Here is a 20,661-nt window from a genome sequence, read left to right as displayed (position 1 = left end):
GGCGGCTGCCTTCGGCTCAGGTCATGATCCTGGAGTCACTGGATCGAGTCCCGCATCGGGCTCCCTGCTCGGCGGGGAGTCTGCTTCTCCCTCTGACCCCCCTCTCATGTGCTCTCTCTTTCATGCTCTCTCTCTCAAATAAATAAGTAAAATCTTTAAAAAATTAATTAATTAATTAATTAATTAAAAAAATATATATATATATATAATTTTATGGTGGAAGAGACTGCCAGGCACTCTTAAGTAATCAAAGTGAACACCCATAATGGGCAGGTTGAAATTGTCATCTACTAGGATGCAATGAGAAGAAAAAGCATTCTGTGATATTCCTGTCAAAGATGCATAACCTCGGGGCGCCTGGCTGGCTCAATTGGTGGAGCGTGGGACTCGATCTCAGGGTTGTAGCCTCAAGTTGGGGGTAGAGATTACTTGAAATCTTTGAGGGGTGGGGGAAGATATACATAACCTGAATCTAATCATGAGGAAATACCAGACCCAAATTGAGATTTTACAAATACCCAGCATATATCTTCAAGAGTGGCAGGGTCATGGAAGTCAAGGGAAGGCTGAGGAACTATTCCAGACTGAAATAGATTAAGGAGACATGACAACTTCTTGCAACATGTGATAATAGGTTCTGAACTGAATCTAAAGGATGTCATGGGGACTTTTGGTGAAACATTAATAGAATGAGGATTGTGTGGTCCTAATGCATTAATTTTAGTTTCCTGATTTTGAAAGTTATATTATGGTTATAGGGGAGAATTGCATTGTTTTTAGGAAATACCAAAATATTTTGGTTTTGGAACTTAAGGTCAGCGATTTACTCTCAAATGTTCAAAATAAGGAAATTCTTTGTACAGACTTTGGACTTTTATGTACACTTAGGATTATTAAAAGTAAAATATATGAATATATATCTATGAAGCCAGCAATGGGCTCATATCTAAACTGCAAACCCTTCACAAAGAAGAATTGGTACTGTCAATGGACATCTGAAAAAGCGCTCAGCATCATGAAGTGTAATGGAAACGTGAATTAAAACTACAGTGAGCTGGGCGCCTGGGTGGCTCAGTCGTTAAGCGTCTGCCTTCGGCTCAGGTCATGATCCCAGGGTCCTGGGATCGAGTCCCGCATCGGGCTCCCAGCTCAGCGGGAAGCCTGCTTCTCCCTCTCCCACTCCCCCTGCTTGGGTTCCCTCTCTCGCTGTGTCTCTCTCTGTCGAATAAATGAATAAAATCTTTAAAAAAACAAAAACAAAACTACAGTGAGCTATTACATATCTGTCAGAATGGTTAAAATGAAAAACTGAATATACTTAGTGTTGGCAAGAATGTAGAGTAACTGGCAACTCATAGTAAAACTTTTCAACCATTTGGATAATTATTTGGCAGTATTTACTATAAGAAAACACCTGCATCTCCAGCAATTATATATACTGAACAGAAAACCAATACATTGGGATACAAAAAAGCCATCTATAGGAAATTAATAATACTATTCATAATAGTCTCAAACTAGAATCAACCCACATGTCCATCACAATATGATGGAAAAAAATAGTCGAATAGTTATAAAATAAGACACTATAAGAAAACATGTGCTATTTGCAACAATATGAAGTGAAAATACTAAATGTATAATTTCGTTTATATAAAGTTCACAAACAGGCAACACTAACATTTGATGTGATACTGGATACATTTGGTGGGGGAAGATTCTGAGTAGGAGGCATAATGGGGTTTCTGGGGTCCTGGCAAAATTTTTCTTGGCCTGTGTGTTGGTTTCACAGTATATGTTCAGATGATAACTCACTGAGCAGAACTTTTAGGACTTTAGGTATATTATGCTTCAATGAAAGGTTTCTTTAACCGAGGTCAGTAGTACTCTCACTGTGGAAGGCCACATGCTGATACCCCACTGACCACCCATTTGGGCAGCGATGGGAAATCCCTTCACTGTGCAAGGTTACTGAACTGGGAATGGGAAAGCTGGATTCTAAGACAAGGTCTTGTACTTGATGAGTTGATGGCACTTCACCTCACCAAGTCACCAATTCCTCACTTCAAAAACTAATTTAGGGATTCCACTAGGGATTTCTGATGACTTCTATCTTGAATCATTTGTCACTCTTCCATTTTCTAAGGAGAAAGGGCCAGGCAGGAGCCTCAGAAAGAGGGAGGAACAGAGCAGGGACACCTGTCTCCCAAGTAATAAAAATGATTGCTATAAAGAGAGCCATGGAGGGGTGCCTGGCTGGCTCAGTCAGTAGAGCGTGCAACTCTTGATCTCAGGGTCATCGGTTCTAGCCCCATGTTGGGCTCACATGGAACCTACTTAAAAACAAACAAACAAAACAAAACAACCCATGGAGTTCATTAGGTAGTGTGGCTCTTTTAGAACTAGAGCTATGAGCCAGGCAGCAAATTAATGCCTCTCTTTGTCCTTGGTAAATTATGAAGTTTCACCAAGACCCGGACTCAAGTTCTAAAGGTTACAGATCTTTTCTGACCCCGTGCTTATAACTACCCTGTGCTGCCATTTTGAAAGTCACTGATGAAGGTAAGTCATAGAATGCTGAATCATACTCAGTAAGCATTCAATAAATGTGAAGAAACTTACTTGAACTGAATGTTTTTCTTGTAGCGAAGAATGCACCGCTCAGGGCGTGTGGCTTCTGAGCTCTACCACCTGCAGTCTGTGTGTCCTTGGAAAAAGGTGCTACAGCCCCGAGACCCAGCTGCCTCATCCTTAAAATGGGAATAATTTTATCTTAGGTAAGGTAACTTCGTGTATCAAAAGAAAGATGATAGGTGTGAAAATTCCATAAATTGTCAATATCCCTGTAATCATGAGGAATAAAACACTAACGGAGGTCTTGATAAAACTTAATTTTCTTTAGTAAAAGAGCTAAGACATAACTGTACTGATCAATTTAGAACAAATATATTTAGAGAACATTCCTTTGTACAAGCATTACCATCAGTGATCTGATAAAGTATATTTATCATTCCAGTGATACCTAGATCCTCATGAACACTGAATGTCATCTGTTCATGTCTGCATGTGGTCGTGGTTCGTTAGGTCTTTTTTTTTTTTTTTTTAAGATTTTATTTTTAAGTAATTTCTACACCCTATGTGGGGCTCAAACTCACAACCCCGAGATCAAGAGTCACATGCTGCTCCCACTGAGCCAACCAGGTGTCCCAGTCCTGTGGGTCTATTTAATGAATTCCCTGCATCCCATTCTCCATTGAATCTACACCTTTTGTTTTAAAATCTTGCCTTCTTTGCTGTGCATACTTCATTCCATTATTTTTGACAGTGGCAGGCCAAAAAAAAAAAACCAACAGAAGAAGTTATGTCTGGAGGTCACTGCGAGGTGGGGGAAACCATATTTTCTCAAGTCTTGCCCCCTCGATTCTGAGATTGGCTCTTTTCTCTATTGAGCAAGTTTCACCTCTGCAGTGATGGAGAGGGAAGAATCCCTATCTTTTGTTTTTTTCTTTTGAGAACCCATGGCTCTTTTATCCTTGGAATCAAATAAAGATTTCTACTTAGTGAAGCCTGTTATTTTGTGAACAGTCAGTGAGGTATACATACTGAGGAACTAATGTTTGGGGGTTTGATTTTGTTTTCCTATAATTGTGGTGTAAGCCATAGTGCATCATAATGGGCCTCAAAAGATCTAGGTTCAAATCCCATTTTTGTCACTTAAAAGCTGTGCAACACTGGATGGACCTCCTGTTGCCTCCAAATTTCCCTTTCTCCATTTGTAAAATCAATTTCATTTTCCTTGTGTTGGGGGGTGTGGGCACAAGGGCTTGATGGTAAATATATGTAAATTTTCTTAGCTAATTACTTGATACATATTTGGATGTTCAAGGGTTATGTTACCTAGTTTATATTTGATGTTAGTACAGTACACTAAAATATTTCAAAAGGCTTTCATTTTCTAGGACAAAATATACTGGTGTTTGATAAAGCATTAAAGGATAGGGATGCCTGGGTGGCTCAGTCAGTTAAGCGGCTGCCTTCAGCCCAGGTCATGATCCCAGGGTTCTGGGATCGAGTCCCACATCGGGCCCCTTGCTCAGCAGGGAGCCTACTTCTCCCTCTCTCTCTCTGCTTGTGTTCTCTCTGTCAAATAAATAAAAAAAAAATCTTAAAAAAAAAAAAAGCATTAAAAGATAAACGTTTTTGTGTACAAGGATTTCCTCCCAAATCATAAATTCTCAACTGGTCATTACTCTGAGAATCCAGAATGTTTTGCAGTTTTTGTGATTAAGTAATTTACTTCACTGGCTCTCAATTGGTACCACCTAGAGTGTTTTAAAAAACAAAAACCAAAAACATTACCAGTGCCTGGGCTCCACCCCAGGCCCGTTAGACCAGAATCTCGGGGCATAGTGTTAGACAGAAGCAAAAGAAGAGTAAAGAACACCATATTTTTATCTTTATCAGTGGGCCAAAGTCCTTTCAAAAGAGAGATTAAAGTAAATCCATCCGATTGATTACTTTATGAGTCAGAGGGACATGTTGAATTAGCAGGGAGTGTTATAAAAGCTTTAGATTTCAAGCTCACAGTTGTCCAAGAAGAGAATTCCTCCATGGATCCAGTTGTGGTTCTAGTGCTCTGTCTCTCCTTTTGGCTTCTCCTTTCACTCTGGAAACAGAGCTCTGGAAAGGGGAAGCTCCCACCTGGCCCCACTCCTCTCCCTTTCATTGGAAATATCCTCCAGGTAGATGTGAAGGACATCGGCAAATCCTTAATCAATGTAAGTATGCTTTATGATTCTCTAGCAGTTTGCAAAGGGTATGTAGGTTAACCTCTACTTTTATTTATTTATTTATTTATTTATTTATTTATTTATTTATTTATTTATTAAGATTTTTATTTTTTATTTTATTTTGACAGAGAGAGACCCAGCAAGAGAGGGAGCACAAGCAGGGGGAGTGGGAGAGGGAGAAGCAGGCTTCCCGTGGAGCAGGGAGCCCGATGTGGGGCTCGATCCCAGGACCCTGGGACCATGACCTGAGCCGAAGGCAGACGCTTAACGACTGAGCCACCCAGGCGCCCCAACCTCTACTTTTAAATAAAATATATTTATTAAAATTAATTATAATCTATTAAAAACATCAAGGTATGTCTGGAAAGCAAATACTCCTTGTGAAGTATTGTCAAGAATACTAGAACAAGGGGCGCCTGGCTGGCTCAGTCAATATAGCATGCGACTCTTGATCTCAGGGTCATGAGTTTGAGCCGCACGTTGGGCATAGAGATTACTTTAAAAAAAAAAAAGAATAGTGGAATAAAATAATGTTTTCTATGAATAAAGAAACATTTAGGCTGTTCTGTGGTAGCATTAAAATAATAAAGTCCAGGGTGCCTGGGTGGCTCAGTTGGTTGAGTGTCTGATTCTTGGTTTTGGCTCAGGTCATGATTTCAGGGTCATGGGATCAAGCCCCTCATTGGGCTCCATGCTCAGCATGGAGTCGGCTTGAGAATCTCTCCGTCCTCCCCCCCACTCTCCACTCCCCATTCATGTGCTCACTCTCTCTCAAAGAAAATCTTTAAATCTTAAAACAAATAATAGTGAAGTGGCAAAAGCCAGGAATTCTGCTGCCTTTCTTTGTTTCACAGCCATTTGCTATGATTTCTGGCTGAAGGTAAATGGTAAGGGAGGTGTTTTGTGATTAGAGATTTCATTCGAGGAGTCACCTACTATGTAGTCTGTGTGTGTTGTTCAGAATAGCCATGAAAATTGAACTCTGAAGAAGCAAATTGTGCCTGATGTCAAGGAAATAACTGGGTTCAGAACTAGCTTGAATGAATGCAAGAAATAAGAAATCATCAGGACCAGCTGGATGGTAACAGAATCCTCGGATTCCACACAAAGCTGCTGTCTATACCCCATGAATGCTGCAGGATAGAAGAAATTGTTCTTCCATGAGATGCTGCATGTCCTGGCACTGCCTTTGGTGTTAGTAATGCCAGCAGATCTCAAAATGGAGGGGGCATTAGCACCATCTGGGGTGGGTCTTTTTAAAATATAGATTTCTAGTATCCATCATAAGGCTACTGAGTCAGAATCTCCGGGGGATGGGAGTACCTGGCTGGCTCAGTCAGTAGAGCTTGCAACTCTTGATCTTGGGGTTGTGAGTTCAAGCCCCACACTGGGTGTAGAGATTACTTAAAAATAAAATCCTTAAAAAAAAAAAAATCTCCAGAGGATGAGCTTTACAGGTGATCCTGAAACAGCTGGGTACTGGTCCCAAGGTAGGCACTGGAGACTCAGAGAAAATAGGTTGGCTAAGTGGGGTTGAAATTTGGATGTTCTGTTATTAGACACTGGAATTATACAGGAAATTCTTTGAACTTCAGTCTCTTTATCTGTACAACAGGGTAAATAAACCTAGCTCGAGGTGTTGATGTGATAATCAATTGTAATAATCTGAGTACCAATTCCCCAGGCCATTGCCTGTCACATAGAGGCCCTCTATATGTGTCAGCTGTAACAATCTTATTTATATATAAGATCGAGAAATATTTGAAGCCATGTTTGGCAGAATAAAAACATCGACAGTATGATGATATCAGGCTTAACATGCACACACACAAAAAATCATGCACAAAATATAAATTGCTAATATATACATTTTCTTTGAATTTCTCAGCTCTCAAAAGCCTATGGCCCTGTATTCACTCTGTATCTTGGCATGAAGCCCACTGTTGTGCTGCATGGGTATGAAGCAGTGAAGGAAGCCCTGATTGATATGGGAGAAGAGTTTTCTGCAAGAGGAAGTTTCCCAATAGCTGAAAAACTTACTGAAGGACACGGTAGGTGTGCATGTACACACGTTCAACACTGGTTATGGGGTTGGGAAGGATGGAGAACTGGAATTTGAAGAGCAACTCAGCAGAACTCAGCCCATTTGCAAGGCTGCCAAGTATGAGCTTCCTCCTCCTTGCCTAGGACCTCCCTCCCAGTTTCTGTTTCCTCTCTGGTAGGACTCCTTTTCACCAGTGGAAAGAGATGGAAGGAGTTACGGCGCTTCTCCCTCATGACCCTGCGGAATTTGGGGATGGGGAAGAGTGACCTTGAGAGCCGAGTTCAAGAGGAAGCCTGCCACCTTGTAGAAGAATTGAGAAAAACCAATGGTGGGTTATTCTATAGCTCTGACCTTGGCAGGCTATTCTCGCGTCTACTGATGTCCTTGGAAACATTTCGGCCCTCATGTGGACAGAGGGGTGCAGCAGAAAGAGCCAAGGGAGCTTTTGTGTATCTATGCTTGTTATGTGTCCTTTCATGACTGTGCCTACAATGTGGGTATAAAAGGTCATTTAATCCTTTTCTGTCCCAAATTTGTTTATTTCCACGTCATTATGTCATGAAGGTACATTTGGGGACTCATTTTTTTCAAAGAGTTAGAGAACGGTATTTTTCCCATAGTGTAAATGTGGGTTACCTATTTCAGAACTTGTCACCAGGGAATACTTGTCAAGTGGACACAGTGGAAATGACTTCATCACACCCTTATGGAGCACCTGTAACCAGTGACATGTGCTTTTTACTTAGTTGGTCTGTATGTGTTTGGTCAACTTCATTGATCTTTGGAGGGTTTCTTCCAAGGCCCATGTCTACATTTCTGGTCAGTAATGATACTTTTTTGTGGTTATAATTGCTTAGGCATCTTTAGTGCTGCCCTCATCAATTGTGATTTCCCTTTCAACAACTATTTTTTTAGAGTTTATTTAAATTCCAGTTAGTTAACACATTAGTTTCAAGTGTACAGTATAATGATACATCACTCGGTGCTCATCACAAGTGCACTCCTTAATCCCTATCACCTACTTCACCCATCCCCTCACCCACCTCACCTCTGGCAACCATCAGTTTGCTCTCTACAGTTAAGAGTCTGTTTCTTGGGTGCCTGGGTGGCTCAGTGGGTTAAGCCGTCCAACTCTTGGTTTCAGCTCAGGTCGTGATCTCAGGGTTATGAGATCGAGCCCCGCATCAGGCTCTGCACTCAGCACAGAGTCTGCTTAAGATTCTCTGCCGCTCCTTCTCCCTCTGCCCTTTCCCTACTCGAGTGTGTGCTCTCTCTCTCAAATAAATAAATACAAATCTTTTTTTAAAAAGTCTGTTTCTTGGCTTGTCTCTCTGTCTCTCTCTCGTTTTTCCCTTTGCTCATTTGTTTTGTTTCTTAAATTCCACATATGAGTGAAATTATATGATATTTGTCTTTCTCTGACTGACTTATTTTGCTTAGCATAATACTTTCTAGCTCCATCCATTGTCATTGCAAATGGCAAGATTTCATTCTTTTTATGACTGAGTAATATTTCATTTTGTGTTATATATATATACATACAGACACATACACACCACGTCTTTATCTGTTCATCTGTTGATGAATACTTGGGCTGCTTCCATAATTTGGCTATTGTAAATAATGCTGCTGTAAACATTAGAGTGCATGTATCCCTTTGAATTAGTGTTTTTGTATTCTTTGGATGAATACCTAGTAGTGCAAATGCTGAATCATAGGGTAGTTCTGTTTTTTTAGGAACCTCCATACTATTTTCCAGAGTGGCTGCACCAGTGTAAACAACTATTTTAAAATGATCAGTTTGAGTTATTTGATGTTGCTCCCTATTTACTCTAATACTGTTCAATATATGTTAAGAAATATATGCTATAGCATAATCCTGAGACTTACACAAATACCAGGTTATAAAATGATTTATTTAGCTAGATTTCAGCTATCATTAAGAACTGTTTACCCTGCCTTCCTTATTATTTGGCTCTGCTTTCAGCTTTCCTTATTTTACTCTCCTTTCTTGGTCTATTAATCATGTTTTAAGTTTTCTCTATTTTGTGATGTTTTGACATCTTAGGGGCCTTGCAGAACCAGGGAGCAACCTCCCCTCCTAGGGGTAGCTAATTACTAGATACAGCAAACATCGTGTCTTTGAGCTTGTCTTTGATTTGTAAATCAACCTATCCAAGGCCCATACATACCCCCAAGTTGCCTCCTTCACCAAATTCTCACACACCAAGCCAATACTCTCTCAGCTCTAAATGAACCCAGGGCAGTTACTGGACAACAGTCAACACCGCTATAGCCCATAGCCCTCTGCAACTATTCAAGCTCTCCAGTCCTAAATTTACTCAGCATACCTACCCTGCCTTGCTCGCTCCTTCCCATGAAAACCCTGGTAAAGGCTCTGGCACGTGCTTTCCCCTCGTTCCTCCTGCCTCCTGACCTACCTTGGTCCTTCTCCAGGTGGCCCTGTATGATGCACTTCTCCTCTTGGGAACTGTGAGTAACAAACTCTCTTTTCAATGGCTATCTTCCCTATCTATTGGCCTCATCATCTGAATAAAAACAAAATTCCATGTGCATTTTAAAACACAGTTGGATTTGGGGTTAGAACTTTTTTTTTTTAAGATTTTATTTATTTATTTGTCAGAGAGAGAGCAAGCACACACAAGCGGGGGAGCGGCAGGCAGAGGGAGAAGCAGACTCCCCGATGAGCAAGGAGCCCGATGTGGGACTCAGTCCCAGGACCCTGGGATCATGACCTGAGCTCAAGGCAGATGCTTAACTGACTGCGCCACTCAGGAGGCCCAGGGTTAGAACTTTTATGGTAATTATTTAGCCACCTCTGCCAGCTCTAGTGACCTCTGAAGTGCATGTCACAATGAATCTGAATTTCAGTCTGGATTCCAAATTACCCTGCTTTTAAATTCTCTCAAAAGAAGTGAAAGATTAAAAACCAGATTTTAGCTGTGAATCTCACACACACACACACACACACACACACACACACACACACACAGAAATCTCAAGGCCTTCCCAAATTATCCCCTACCTTCTAAAATAAGTTTTTCTGAAAGCTTAGTGGCCTCAAGTATTTCAACTGAAAAAGAGTCTGTGGGCGCCTGGGTGGCTCAGTCAGTTAAGCGTCTGCCTTCAGCTCAGGTCATGGTCCCAGGGTCTTGGGATCTAGTCCCACATCGGGCTCCCCGTTCAGTGGGAAGTCTGCTTCTCCTTCTCCCTCTGCCTACTTGTGCACGCTCTCTCTGTCAAATAAATAAAACATCTTAAAAAAAAAAAAAAGAGTCTGGAATAAGAGCAGTTAACCAAACACGTTTCCCATTTTTTAATTCCCTCTCATTTTCTCCTCATTTTGGATTCTGGTCACCCTTAATTACATCAGTGATGTGAATTTGGGAGCCTTTTGCAGAGAAAGCTTATTGATCATTTGCTTATAGCAATTTCATTTAAATATTTCTCACTAAAAAATTTTTCCTCTGCTTTAATTTATCTGTAAAATGACAGAATTGACCTAAATGATAGTCCAGTTAAAAAATTCATAACTAGGGGCACCTGGGCGGCTCAGTTAAGCGTCTGCCTTCAGCTCAGGTCGTGATCCCAGGGTCCTGGGATCGAGCCCCGCATCGGGCTCCCTGCTCAGCGGGAAGCCTGCTTCTCCCTCTGCTGCTCCCCCTGTTGTGCTCTCGCTCCCCCTCTGTCAAATAAATAAATAAAATCTTTAAAAAATTTTTATAACTATGGTCTTCTGTGAATGGCTATCTATAGAAATACTCCAGAATTCCACGAGAGGGCAGGCTGTCTAAGTAAATGTGGGACCTGATTGGTGATGATGGACACTATTTCCTAGAGAAGAAGATTATTTTCTATATTGCAATAAAGAAATACAAGAACTCCATTTATTGCCTTTTCCTTTTTTTATATTTTAAGTAAGTTCAATGCCAAACGTGGGGCTTGATCTTATGACCCTGAGATAAGAGTTACATGCTCTACCTACTGAGCCAGCCAGGCACCCTAGAACTGTATTTAACAATTTAACCTTTTTCTTTGCCTTAGCTGGATTTAAGTTTGAAATGAAGATTTCTTATTTTACTTCTATCTTAGTCAAACAAATCTGTACTATAATTTTAATTCATTTGCATTAGTTTTTCTTCTCATACAACATGGATAGCTTTTGCTTTTTTATGTTTGTTCCATCAAAATACCTGAATTTTCCCATCATCTTCCATCCTTTAATCTTTTCCTCTGCTGATTTTACACATAGTTCACTTCAAATATTCATTATCTAAAAAAGGTTTCCAGGTCCCTAGCTATTTCTTCCTTCCTACAGGAGTGTACAAGCTTACCAGACAGGTGTGATTCTGCATTGATAACTTGAATTATTAGGTGCTTTTATTTATTTATTTTTATTATTCGTTTTAAGTAATCTCCATACCCACGGTGGGGCTTGAACACATGACCCCAAGATCAAGAGTCACGTGCTCACTCCTCCTACTGAGCCAGTTAGGTGCCCTATTAGGTGTTTTTAAAAGTGGATTCTTTAAAGTTTTTTCTTTTCCTCTTCAAAATAATAGTCACCTTGGGTCAGAATCAAGTAAACCTAAGTAGTGATCTAGAGTATTTGGAAGACTATTACTAAACAAACTAGGATGGAATGGACTTCCCATTTAAGGGAAAAGTGATGTGTTGATTTTAAGCATGCTGAAATTTTTGCTGGAAAGGGGATTCCTAGGTAACTATTGCTTTAGAGATTCTAAAATTACCTTTACCTATTATCAACAACAAAGATTTTTATATGTTTATTTTAATGGTATTTTCTAAATCTTTCCTGTTCTTTAGCCTTACCCTGTGATCCCACTTTTGTCCTGGGCTGTGCTTCCTGCAATGTGATCTGCTCCGTTATTTTCCAGCATCATTTTGATTATACAGATGAGACTTTAATTGGTTTCCTCAAGAGATTTAATGAAAACTTCAGGATTTTGAGCTCCCCATGGATCCATGTGAGTTCAAGATCCTCTCTTTTTTCTGACAAATCCAAAATTCTGTATGGACCATGCTGTGAAGTGAATGAAAACTGGACATTTTGGATATTATAATGTGGTAACTGTGGAAATGAGCTTCTTCCCCCCCTTGAGATTTGTTTTGTTTTGTTTGTTTTGCTTGCTATAGGTTTGTTTCCCTTTTTGCTTTCTATAGGCTATAGATGTTTGTTTATTTCATGACTTTTCTGGACCGTGTTTGCTAAGTCTCTTCTTCTTTGTCATGTGTGGTCTCTGAAATCTCTGTCCTTTAACTTGTGTTTAGCTAGTGTTTTAATGGAGTTTTCCTTGAATGTGAGGAGCTGAAAAGAAGGGAGAGAAGGGGGGTGGGGGAAGAAAGAGAGAGGAGAGAGAAGGAGGGAGGGAGGGAGGGAGGAAGGAACGAAGGAACAAAAAACAAATGAACAAATGAACGAACTCTTCCAAATTTGGTTCTGGGCTGGGGCACTCCTTCAGTGCTTTCATCAGACTGTTTTCAGTTCTTTCTCAGTCTTGTTGCTTACATTGAGCCAAGATCAGCCAGAGGTGAAAGCTAGGGTCTTCTGAGGTCTTTTCTTAGCCTATATCCTGCTTTCTAAATTTTAAAATGTGTAAATTCCTCAGTATACATGGGTACATTTGAATGCCCTAATTTCCAGAAGATACTCTCGCCCCAGCTTTTCTTCCCAGAATTCTGGTGCTCTATCATATGCCTTAACTAGTCTTTGCCCCAGGAGGCTGTGGGTTATTCATTTGCCTTACAGAGTTTTTGAGGCAGGCCTGCTGCTCTCCACCCTGCGTTCCAGGTTAGATGAAACAAAGACAAGAGTCTGTGTCAGTCCTTCAGATTACCCCAGAGAAGTTGCAACAGAGAAAACACAATTTTTTTAAGGTCTGCTCTAGTCTCTTGCACTAGAAACCAGAATCCCATACAAGAAGCTACCCTTGTTAGGACCACTGCCAAACTGAGGAAGGAGGTGGGAGAAGGGTAAATTAAAAATTCCACAAAGCTTTTCCACCTTTTTTTTTTTTAAAGATTTTTTTTATTTATTTATTTGAGAGAGAGAGAGAGAGAGTGAGAGAGAACGCAAGAGGGGGTAGGGTTAGAGGGAGAAGCAGACTCCCCGCCGAGCAGGGAGCCCGATGTGGGACTCGATCCCGGAACTCCAGGATCATGACCTGAGCCGAAGGCAGTCGCTTAACCAACTGAGCCACCCAGGCGCCCTTCCACCATTTTCAAGTTGCCTTTTTCTTGATTCAGCATTCACTTGATTGCTATAAGCCTTTGTTTTCTAGAGTTATGACAAGTTGATTCTCATGGTTTTTGCCAAAATTTCCAGCCTTTTTTTGGAGTGTCCTGCCTTTGGACCTGTCTACTCTGACATTTTCACTGGTCATACTCAGTGAAGTGAATTTTTGAATACCCTACTCCTGCCCAGGGCAAGCGTCATGGAGTGTGCATCTGGGAAACATAGTCGAAACCTTTATTTCACAGACAAGAAGACAAATGTCTAAGTATGGAGCTGGTGGAATTCAAGCCTATTGACTCCCTGGCTTGTGGTCTTTCCACTAAATCCCGAAGTCCAGTTTTGGTGATTGCCCAGAAACATGTCCATAGCACTCAATGGGCATCCAGGCCCTTGCTGAAATGTTCCCATTGCCCACAAGGTTTGTCCTCCACTCACACTTAGTGACCTCTTCATCACATTACTTAGCAGAAATATGCTAATCTAGGAAGGAAGAGAATATCTCCTTTAAGCAGAGAAGATGTTTGGGACCACAGATGCTTCCAGGAAGCACTGATGATGGAGTAGCTTTGTGCTGTATATCAGGTCGTCCAAACTCCCTTAAACTCAGTCTTCATCTGTAAAATGTGAATCATAGTAATTCATGGCATTCTATGTTTCATGGTTGTAGGGAAGAATTAATATAAAAGAAAAAAGAGAATTGACATAAAGATGCTTTAATACTGTAAGGTTGATGTGTGAGTATAGGAAATTATTGTCATATTTCATCATTTGGTCATAGTTTTCTCCCTCAGATATCTCTATGCGCACAATATAAAATGCTCCCCCAGAAGACAGAGACCATTTTTTCTTCATCTTTTTTTTTTTTTTTAAGATTTTATTTATTTATTTGAGAGAGAGAATGAGACAGAGAGAGAGAGCATGAGAGGGGGGAGGATCCGAGGGAGAAGCAGACTCCCTGCTGAGCAGGGAGTCTGATGCGGGACTCGATTCCAGGACTCCAGGATCATGACCTGAGCCGAAGGCAGTCGCTTAACCAACTGACCCACCCAGGCGCCCCTTCATCTAATTTTTTAACCAGGGCTTGGCATGTCTTGTATATGTCTTCAATACATGTTTTTAAATTTAATAATTTTTTTTAAATCTTTAAGGTCTACAATAGCTTCCCCGCTCTCCTTGATTATCTCCCAGGAAGTCATAATACAATGTATAAAAATTCTGTTTTTCTAAAAAATTACATTTTGGAGAAAATAAAAGAACACCAAGAATCCTTGGACATTAACAATCCTCGGGACTTCATTGATTATTTTCTGATGAAAATGGAACAGGTAAAATATTAATTACAGATCCGTTATTTGTTTGCCTGCATTTTTCTTGTTTACTGATTAGATCTGTACTTATGAGGATGTTTAAATTGTCAGGCAAGAAATACTTGACTGACACTTAGGTACTTAGGTATGCATGGATCTGGATTGAGCATCATGGAGCATCATTCAATCTAGGATTGAATTGTTAAATAACTAGAATACGTGGAACCTATTTGTGAAGTTTCTACCTGAAGAGAAAGAGAATGTACACTTTAGGGGAAATAAAAACACAGACAAGTTAGAAATTACAAAATATTGAGCCGGACAATGAAGGTATATGTGATCAGGTCACAGCATGTGGGAGAGTAAGGAGGAAAGGTTTAACCTAGCTGGGCTTCCTGCTTGTCCTGAGGGCTGATGTAGATCTTAAAATATTTGCAATAAGGAATAGGGGAGGGAATTTCAGATTGGTAGAATGGTATGATGAGAAGTTCAGAAGTGCGTGTCAGCAAAGAGATTAGATGGGTGGAAAAGGGAAATCTTCACTGAATGTAACCAAAAATGAATTTGGACAGATACAGAGTTGGATGTTGGTGTCTGCCAAATAACTGTAAGCCTGAATGTTGGCATGAAGAGTTTTGATTTGATCAGGTAGATGTATGAGCCAGAACAAGAGTGGAATGCAAATAATTATTGGGGAAAATTATCCTGGGAGTCCTGTAGAATGATCTGTATGATAAGATTTTTCTTATCTGTGAGATTTTTCATTTCTTGACTTTGGCTTGATGGAAGTCTGGACCATGGAAATACAGAGGATCCTGAAATAAAATCAAATTGTCCATCTTGTCACATCTCAGAGATCTATAGAGACTGGTTTTAGTTGGAGGAGAGGATAAGTAGGGACTGTATGGGAGATTTTAGTAATAAGAACAGATATCCTATTTGAGAAATTTAACCAAGGAGTGAAAGATTCAGGAAGTAAATCTGAATAGTGAATTTGATGAGTGATGGGGTCAAGCTGGAAATCGTGTGACAAAAGTAATGTAATGCCATAAGGACACTTGTATAGAAGCAACATCCTCCTTGAACTGAGGAGAGGCAGAATCCAGAATGCGTTGTAAAGACTAATTCTAGAGAAGGAAATTCCTTCATCTGAGGCCATCATTACTTTATCCAATCACTTTGTAGCTCTGGGCAGAAATGAGAAACCGATGAGTAGGCTAACATGGCAAGGAGTCAAAGATGCTGATGAAGGTGATTGTCAAAGAATTGTCCCTGGATTTCAGCTGGACTGCTCAAATCACATATTCTAGGTGGAACGAAGTGAAGAAGGTGGTGCAATGGTTTGAAGAAACTGGAAGAGAGAAGAAACGAATACTTCCATGCTCTGCTTTCTCTGCTATTGGGGCAATGATTTTTATCTTTCTGGTGATCAGCTGATTTGAGAATCTGATTAAAAGTATGGACACCTAGAGCATGCAACTCATTTTTTTTCCTTAGGATTTTATTTATTTATTTGTCAGAGAGAGAGAGTGAGAGAGAGCACAAGCAGGGGGAGCTGCAGGCAGAGGGAGAAGCACGCTCCCCACTGAGCAAGGAGCCTGGTGTGGAACTTGATCCCAGGACCCTGGGATCATGACCTGAGCTGAAGGCAGATGCTTAACCAACTGAGCCACCCAGGCATCCCGAGCATGCAACTATTGATCTCAGGGCCATGAGTTTGAGCCCCACATTGGGTGTAGAGTTTACTTAATTCTTCTTTAATTTCTTGGTTGACCCATTCATTCTTTAGTAAGATGCTCTTTAGCCTCCATGTATTTGAGTTCTTTCCAACTTTACTCTTGTGATTGAGTTCTAGTTTCAAAGCATTGTCATCTGAAAATATGCAGAGAATGATCCCAATCTTTTGGTACCGGTTGAGACCTGATTTTGTGACCCAGGATGTGATCTATCCTGGAGAATGTTCCATGTACACTAGAGAAGAATGTGTATTCTGTTGCTTTGGGATGGAATGTTCTGAATATGTCTGTGAAGTCCATCTGGTCCTATGTGTCATTTAAAGCCTTTATTTCCTTGTCGATCTTTTGCTTAGATGATCTGTCCATTTCAGTGAGGGGGTTATTAAAGTCTCCTACTATTATTGTATTATTGTCGATGTGTTTCTATGATTTTGTCATTAATTGGCTTATATAATTGGCTGCTCCCATGTTAGGGGCATCTTTTGCTTAGATGATCTGTCCATTTCAGTGGGGAGGGTGTTAAAGTCCCCTACTATTATTGTATTATTGTTGATGTGTTTCTTTGATTTTGTCATTAATTGGCTTATATAATTGGCTGCTCCCATGTTAGGGGCATAGATATTTAAAATTGTTAGATCTTCTTGTTGGATAGACCCTTTAAGTATGATATAGTGTCCTTCCTCATATCTTATTATATATAGTCTTTGGTTTAAAATCTAATTTGTCTGATATAAGGATTGCCACTCCAGCTTTCTTTTGATGTCCATTAGCATGGTAAATGGTTTTCCACCGCCTCACTTTCAATCTGAAGGTGTCTTTGGGTCTAAAATGAGTCTCTTGCAGACAGCATATCAATGGGTCTTGCTTTTTTATCCAATCTGATACCCTGTGTCTTTTGATTGGGTCATTTAGCCCATTTACATTCAGGGTAACTATTGAAAGATATGAATTTAGTGCCATTGTATTGCCTGTAAAGTGACTGTTTCTGTATATTGTCTCTGTTCCTTTCTTTTTTTTTTATTTATTTATTTTTTATTTTTTATTTTTTATTTTTTAAAGATTTTATTTATTTATTTGAGAGAGAGAGAATGAGAGACAGAGAGCATGAGAGGGAGGAGGGTCAGAGGGAGAAGCAGACTCCCTGCCGAGCAGGGAGCCTGATGCGGGACTCGATCCCGGGACTCCAGGATCATGACCTGAGCCGAAGGCAGTCGCTTAACCAACTGAGCCACCCAGGCGTCCCGTGTTCCTTTCTGGTCTATGTTACTTTTGGGCTCTCTCTTTGCTTAGAGGACCCCGTTTAATATTTCTTGTAGGGCTGGTTTGGTGATCACAAACTCTTTTAGTTTCTATTTCTCCTGGAAGCTTTTTATCATGAATGACATCTTGTCTGGATAAAGTGTTTTTGGCTGCATATTTTTCTCATTTAGCACCCTGAATAGATCTTGCCAGTCCTTTCTGGCCTGCCAGGTCTCTGTGGAGAGGTCTGCTGCCAATTTAATGTTTCTACCATTGTAGGTTATAGACCTCTTGTCCCGAGCTGCTTTCAGGATTTTCTATTTGTCTCTGAGACTTGTAAGTTTTACTGTTAGATGTTGGGGTGTTGACCTATTTTTATTGATTTTGAGGGGGGTTCTCTGTGCCTCCTGGACTTGAATACCTATTTCCTTCCCCAAATTAGGGAAGTTCTTCACTATAATTTGCTCCAATATGCTTTCTGCTCCTCTCTCTTTCTTCTTCTGGGATCCCAATTATTCTAATATTCTTTCTATTATGGTATCACTTATCTCTCGAATTCTCCCCTCGTGATCCAGTAGTTGTTTATCTCTCTTTTTCTCAGTTTCTTTATTCTCCATCATTTGGTCTTCTATATCACTAATTCTGTCTTCTGCCTCATTCATCCTAGCAGTTACAGCCTCCATTTTTTTTTAAGATTTTATTTATTCATTTGAGACAGATACAGAGAAAGAGAGCATGAGCAAGGGGAGAGGCAGAGGGAGAGGGAGAAGCAGACTCCCTGCTGAGCTGGGAGCCCGACACAGGGCTCGATCCCAGGACCTGGAGATCATGATCTAAGCCGAAGGCAGATGCTCAACCATCTGAGCCACCAAGGCACCCCTGGAGCCTCCATTTATTAATGCACCTCATTAATAGCCTTTTTGATTTCGACTTGGTTAGATTTTAGTTCTTTCTATTTCTCCAGAAAGGGATTCTTTAGTATCTTCTATGCTTTTTTCAAGCCCAGCTAGTATCTTTATAATCGTCATTCTTAACTCTGGTTCTGACATCTTACTAATGTCCGTATTGATTAGGTCCCTGGCAGTCGGTACTGCCTCTTGTTCTTTTTTTTGAGGTGAGTTTTTCTGTTTTGTCATTTTGTCCAGAGAAGAATAGATGAATTAGAGAACAAAATGCTAAAAGGGTAACAACGACCCCAGAAAAATATACACTAAACAAAGCAGAAGAGACCAAAAACCAGGGGGAAAAGGAAAAAAAAAAAAGAATATGATCAGGCTGGTTAATAGAACAGAGCCACCCACTAGATTTTGGGTGTATTTTGGTCTGTTAGAAGAAACTGCCTCCCAATATTTTAAAGAAAGAAAAACTTATATATATATATATATATATATATAATAAGGTTAAATACAATGAAGGTATAGAATATGACTGTAAAAATGAAAATTAAAAAATATTTTTAAAAAGGAATTGGTAAGATAAGATGTTGGTTGAAAAAGGAAAGAAGAAAAATTTTTAAAAAATAGAAAAAAAAAAGAAAATTTAAAAAATTAACTTTGAAAGACTAAAGAATCATGGGATAAAAGCCATGAATTCTATGTGCTATATTTCCCTGGCCCTGGAGTTTTGCAGTTCTCACTGATCAGTAAACTTGGTCTTGGCTGGCTGTTCTTGCTGATCTTCTGGGGGAGGGGCCTGTTGCCATGGTTCCCAAATGTCTTTGCCGGAGCTGAAATTGCCCCACCCTTGCCAGGGCTGGGCTAAGTAATCTGCTCAGGTTTGCTCTTGGGAGCTTTTGTTCCCTGCAAGCTTTCCGTACAACTTTGGAGGACAAGAGTGAAAATGGCGGCCTCCCAATCTCTGGCCCCAGAGGAACCGAGAACTCAGGGCCCCACTCCTCAGTGCGCCCCCAGAGAAAAGCAGTCAGTCACTCCCGTCTCCCCGGTCTCCCGCCGCACTCCATGCTCACCCGGCCTGTGACCGAGCGTTTCTATCTCTGGCTCATGACCCCATTTGGAGTCTCCAAACCCAGCAGATTCCTGCAGTGTGCTCCCACGCCGCTCTGCCCAGGTGAGGAAGGGGGGGTCTCCCCGGATCTGCCGCTTGTTGGGTCCCTGCTGGAGGAGCAGTGGCCTGACTGTGCTGCGGATCATGGTTTATGGCCACCCCAAGCTGAGAGCCTGCACCTCGGCTCTGTCTTTGCAGCCGGCTTCCCCATTCCGATACTTGGGCGCTCTGCCACACTCAGGCACCCCCGGTCTTTCTGTGACCCCGAGGGTCCTGAAACCACACTGTCCCAGCGAGGGTTCCACCTGCTGCTTAGCCACTGAAGCGACATCCCTCAGCGGAGCCGACTTCTAAAAGTTCTGATTTTGTGCTCTGTTGCTCTATCACTTGCCGGTAGCAGCTGACAGAGGCCCCTCCCCCACCATCTATCTTCTGAATATCGCCTTGGATTCACTTCTCCGCCCGTCCTACCTTCCAGAAAGTGGTCGCTTTTCTGTTCAGAGAGTTGCTGCTTTTCTTTTCTTTGATCTCCTGTTGAGTTTGTAGGTGTTCAGAATGGTTTGATAGCTAGCTAGCTGAATTCCTGGGACCAGACGAAATTTAGGTCTCCTACTCCTCCACCATCTTGCTCCTCCTCTGGGTGTAGAGTTTACTTAAAAAATAAAATAGTAGGTTACAATTTGAGCTATTTTGTGGGCAAAATGTTATTCTGCTCTTTTTTTTTTTTTTTAAAGATTTTATTTATTTGAAAGAGAGAGAGAGAGCACGATTGGGGGGAGGGGCAGAGGGAGAAGCAGACTCCCCACTGAGCAGAGAGCCCAATGTGGGCTTGATCCTAGGAGCCTGGCATCATGATCTGAGCGGAAGGCAGACGCTTTCACTGACTGAGCCATTCAGGCACCCCTCTTTTTTTTTTTTAATAATAGCTTTTTATGAGATTTTACCTTAATTTTCTGTTTATTTTTATGTGAAATTAGTTTTCTGGAACTTTTAGAGGGAATTGTGTGGTTTAGGAATATTTTTCTAACTTCATAGAGCTCCCTCTTTTGTTGTTTTTATGTAATATTAAAAAATGATGGTGGCTTGCCAACTCTGTTCCCCTCACACTTTTATTTAGATCAAAGACTTGCAAAAGTCACCTGTTTTTATAAATAAAGTTTTATTGAAATACACACACACAAAGTGTGGACACCTTCCCAGAAGAATGCACCTATATGAATGTTTTTGTATTTTGCACATATTGTGAGGGATTTCCTTAATGCTA

At 40.7% G+C, this 20,661-nt stretch overlaps 1 protein-coding gene across 3 annotated transcripts in view; it reads left to right on the top strand.

Annotated features, from left to right (window-relative positions):
- The first annotated feature begins 4,458 nt into the window (after window positions 1–4,458).
- LOC118547943 (cytochrome P450 2C41) overlaps window positions 4,459–20,661 on the top strand; it is a 41,032-nt gene continuing 24,829 nt past the window's right edge. The window contains exons 1-5 of one of the 3 annotated variants that reach the window (XM_078077335.1): window positions 4,459–4,778; window positions 6,679–6,841; window positions 7,013–7,162; window positions 11,683–11,843; window positions 14,260–14,436. In XM_078077335.1, coding sequence (XP_077933461.1) covers window positions 4,611–4,778; window positions 6,679–6,841; window positions 7,013–7,162; window positions 11,683–11,843; window positions 14,260–14,436 — 819 coding nt within the window. In that variant the 5' untranslated portion in view covers window positions 4,459–4,610. The remainder of the gene's footprint in view (window positions 4,779–6,678; window positions 6,842–7,012; window positions 7,163–11,682; window positions 11,844–14,259; window positions 14,437–20,661) is intronic. The other 2 variants (XM_036111713.2, XM_078077336.1) reach the window with 2 other exon arrangements.

The sequence above is a fragment of the Halichoerus grypus genome, chromosome 7 (assembly GCF_964656455.1).
Source record: "Halichoerus grypus chromosome 7, mHalGry1.hap1.1, whole genome shotgun sequence".
Lineage (NCBI taxonomy): Eukaryota > Metazoa > Chordata > Mammalia > Carnivora > Phocidae > Halichoerus > Halichoerus grypus.
Note: the sequence above shows the minus strand (reverse complement) of the source record. Positions and strands in the feature narration are given on the sequence as shown.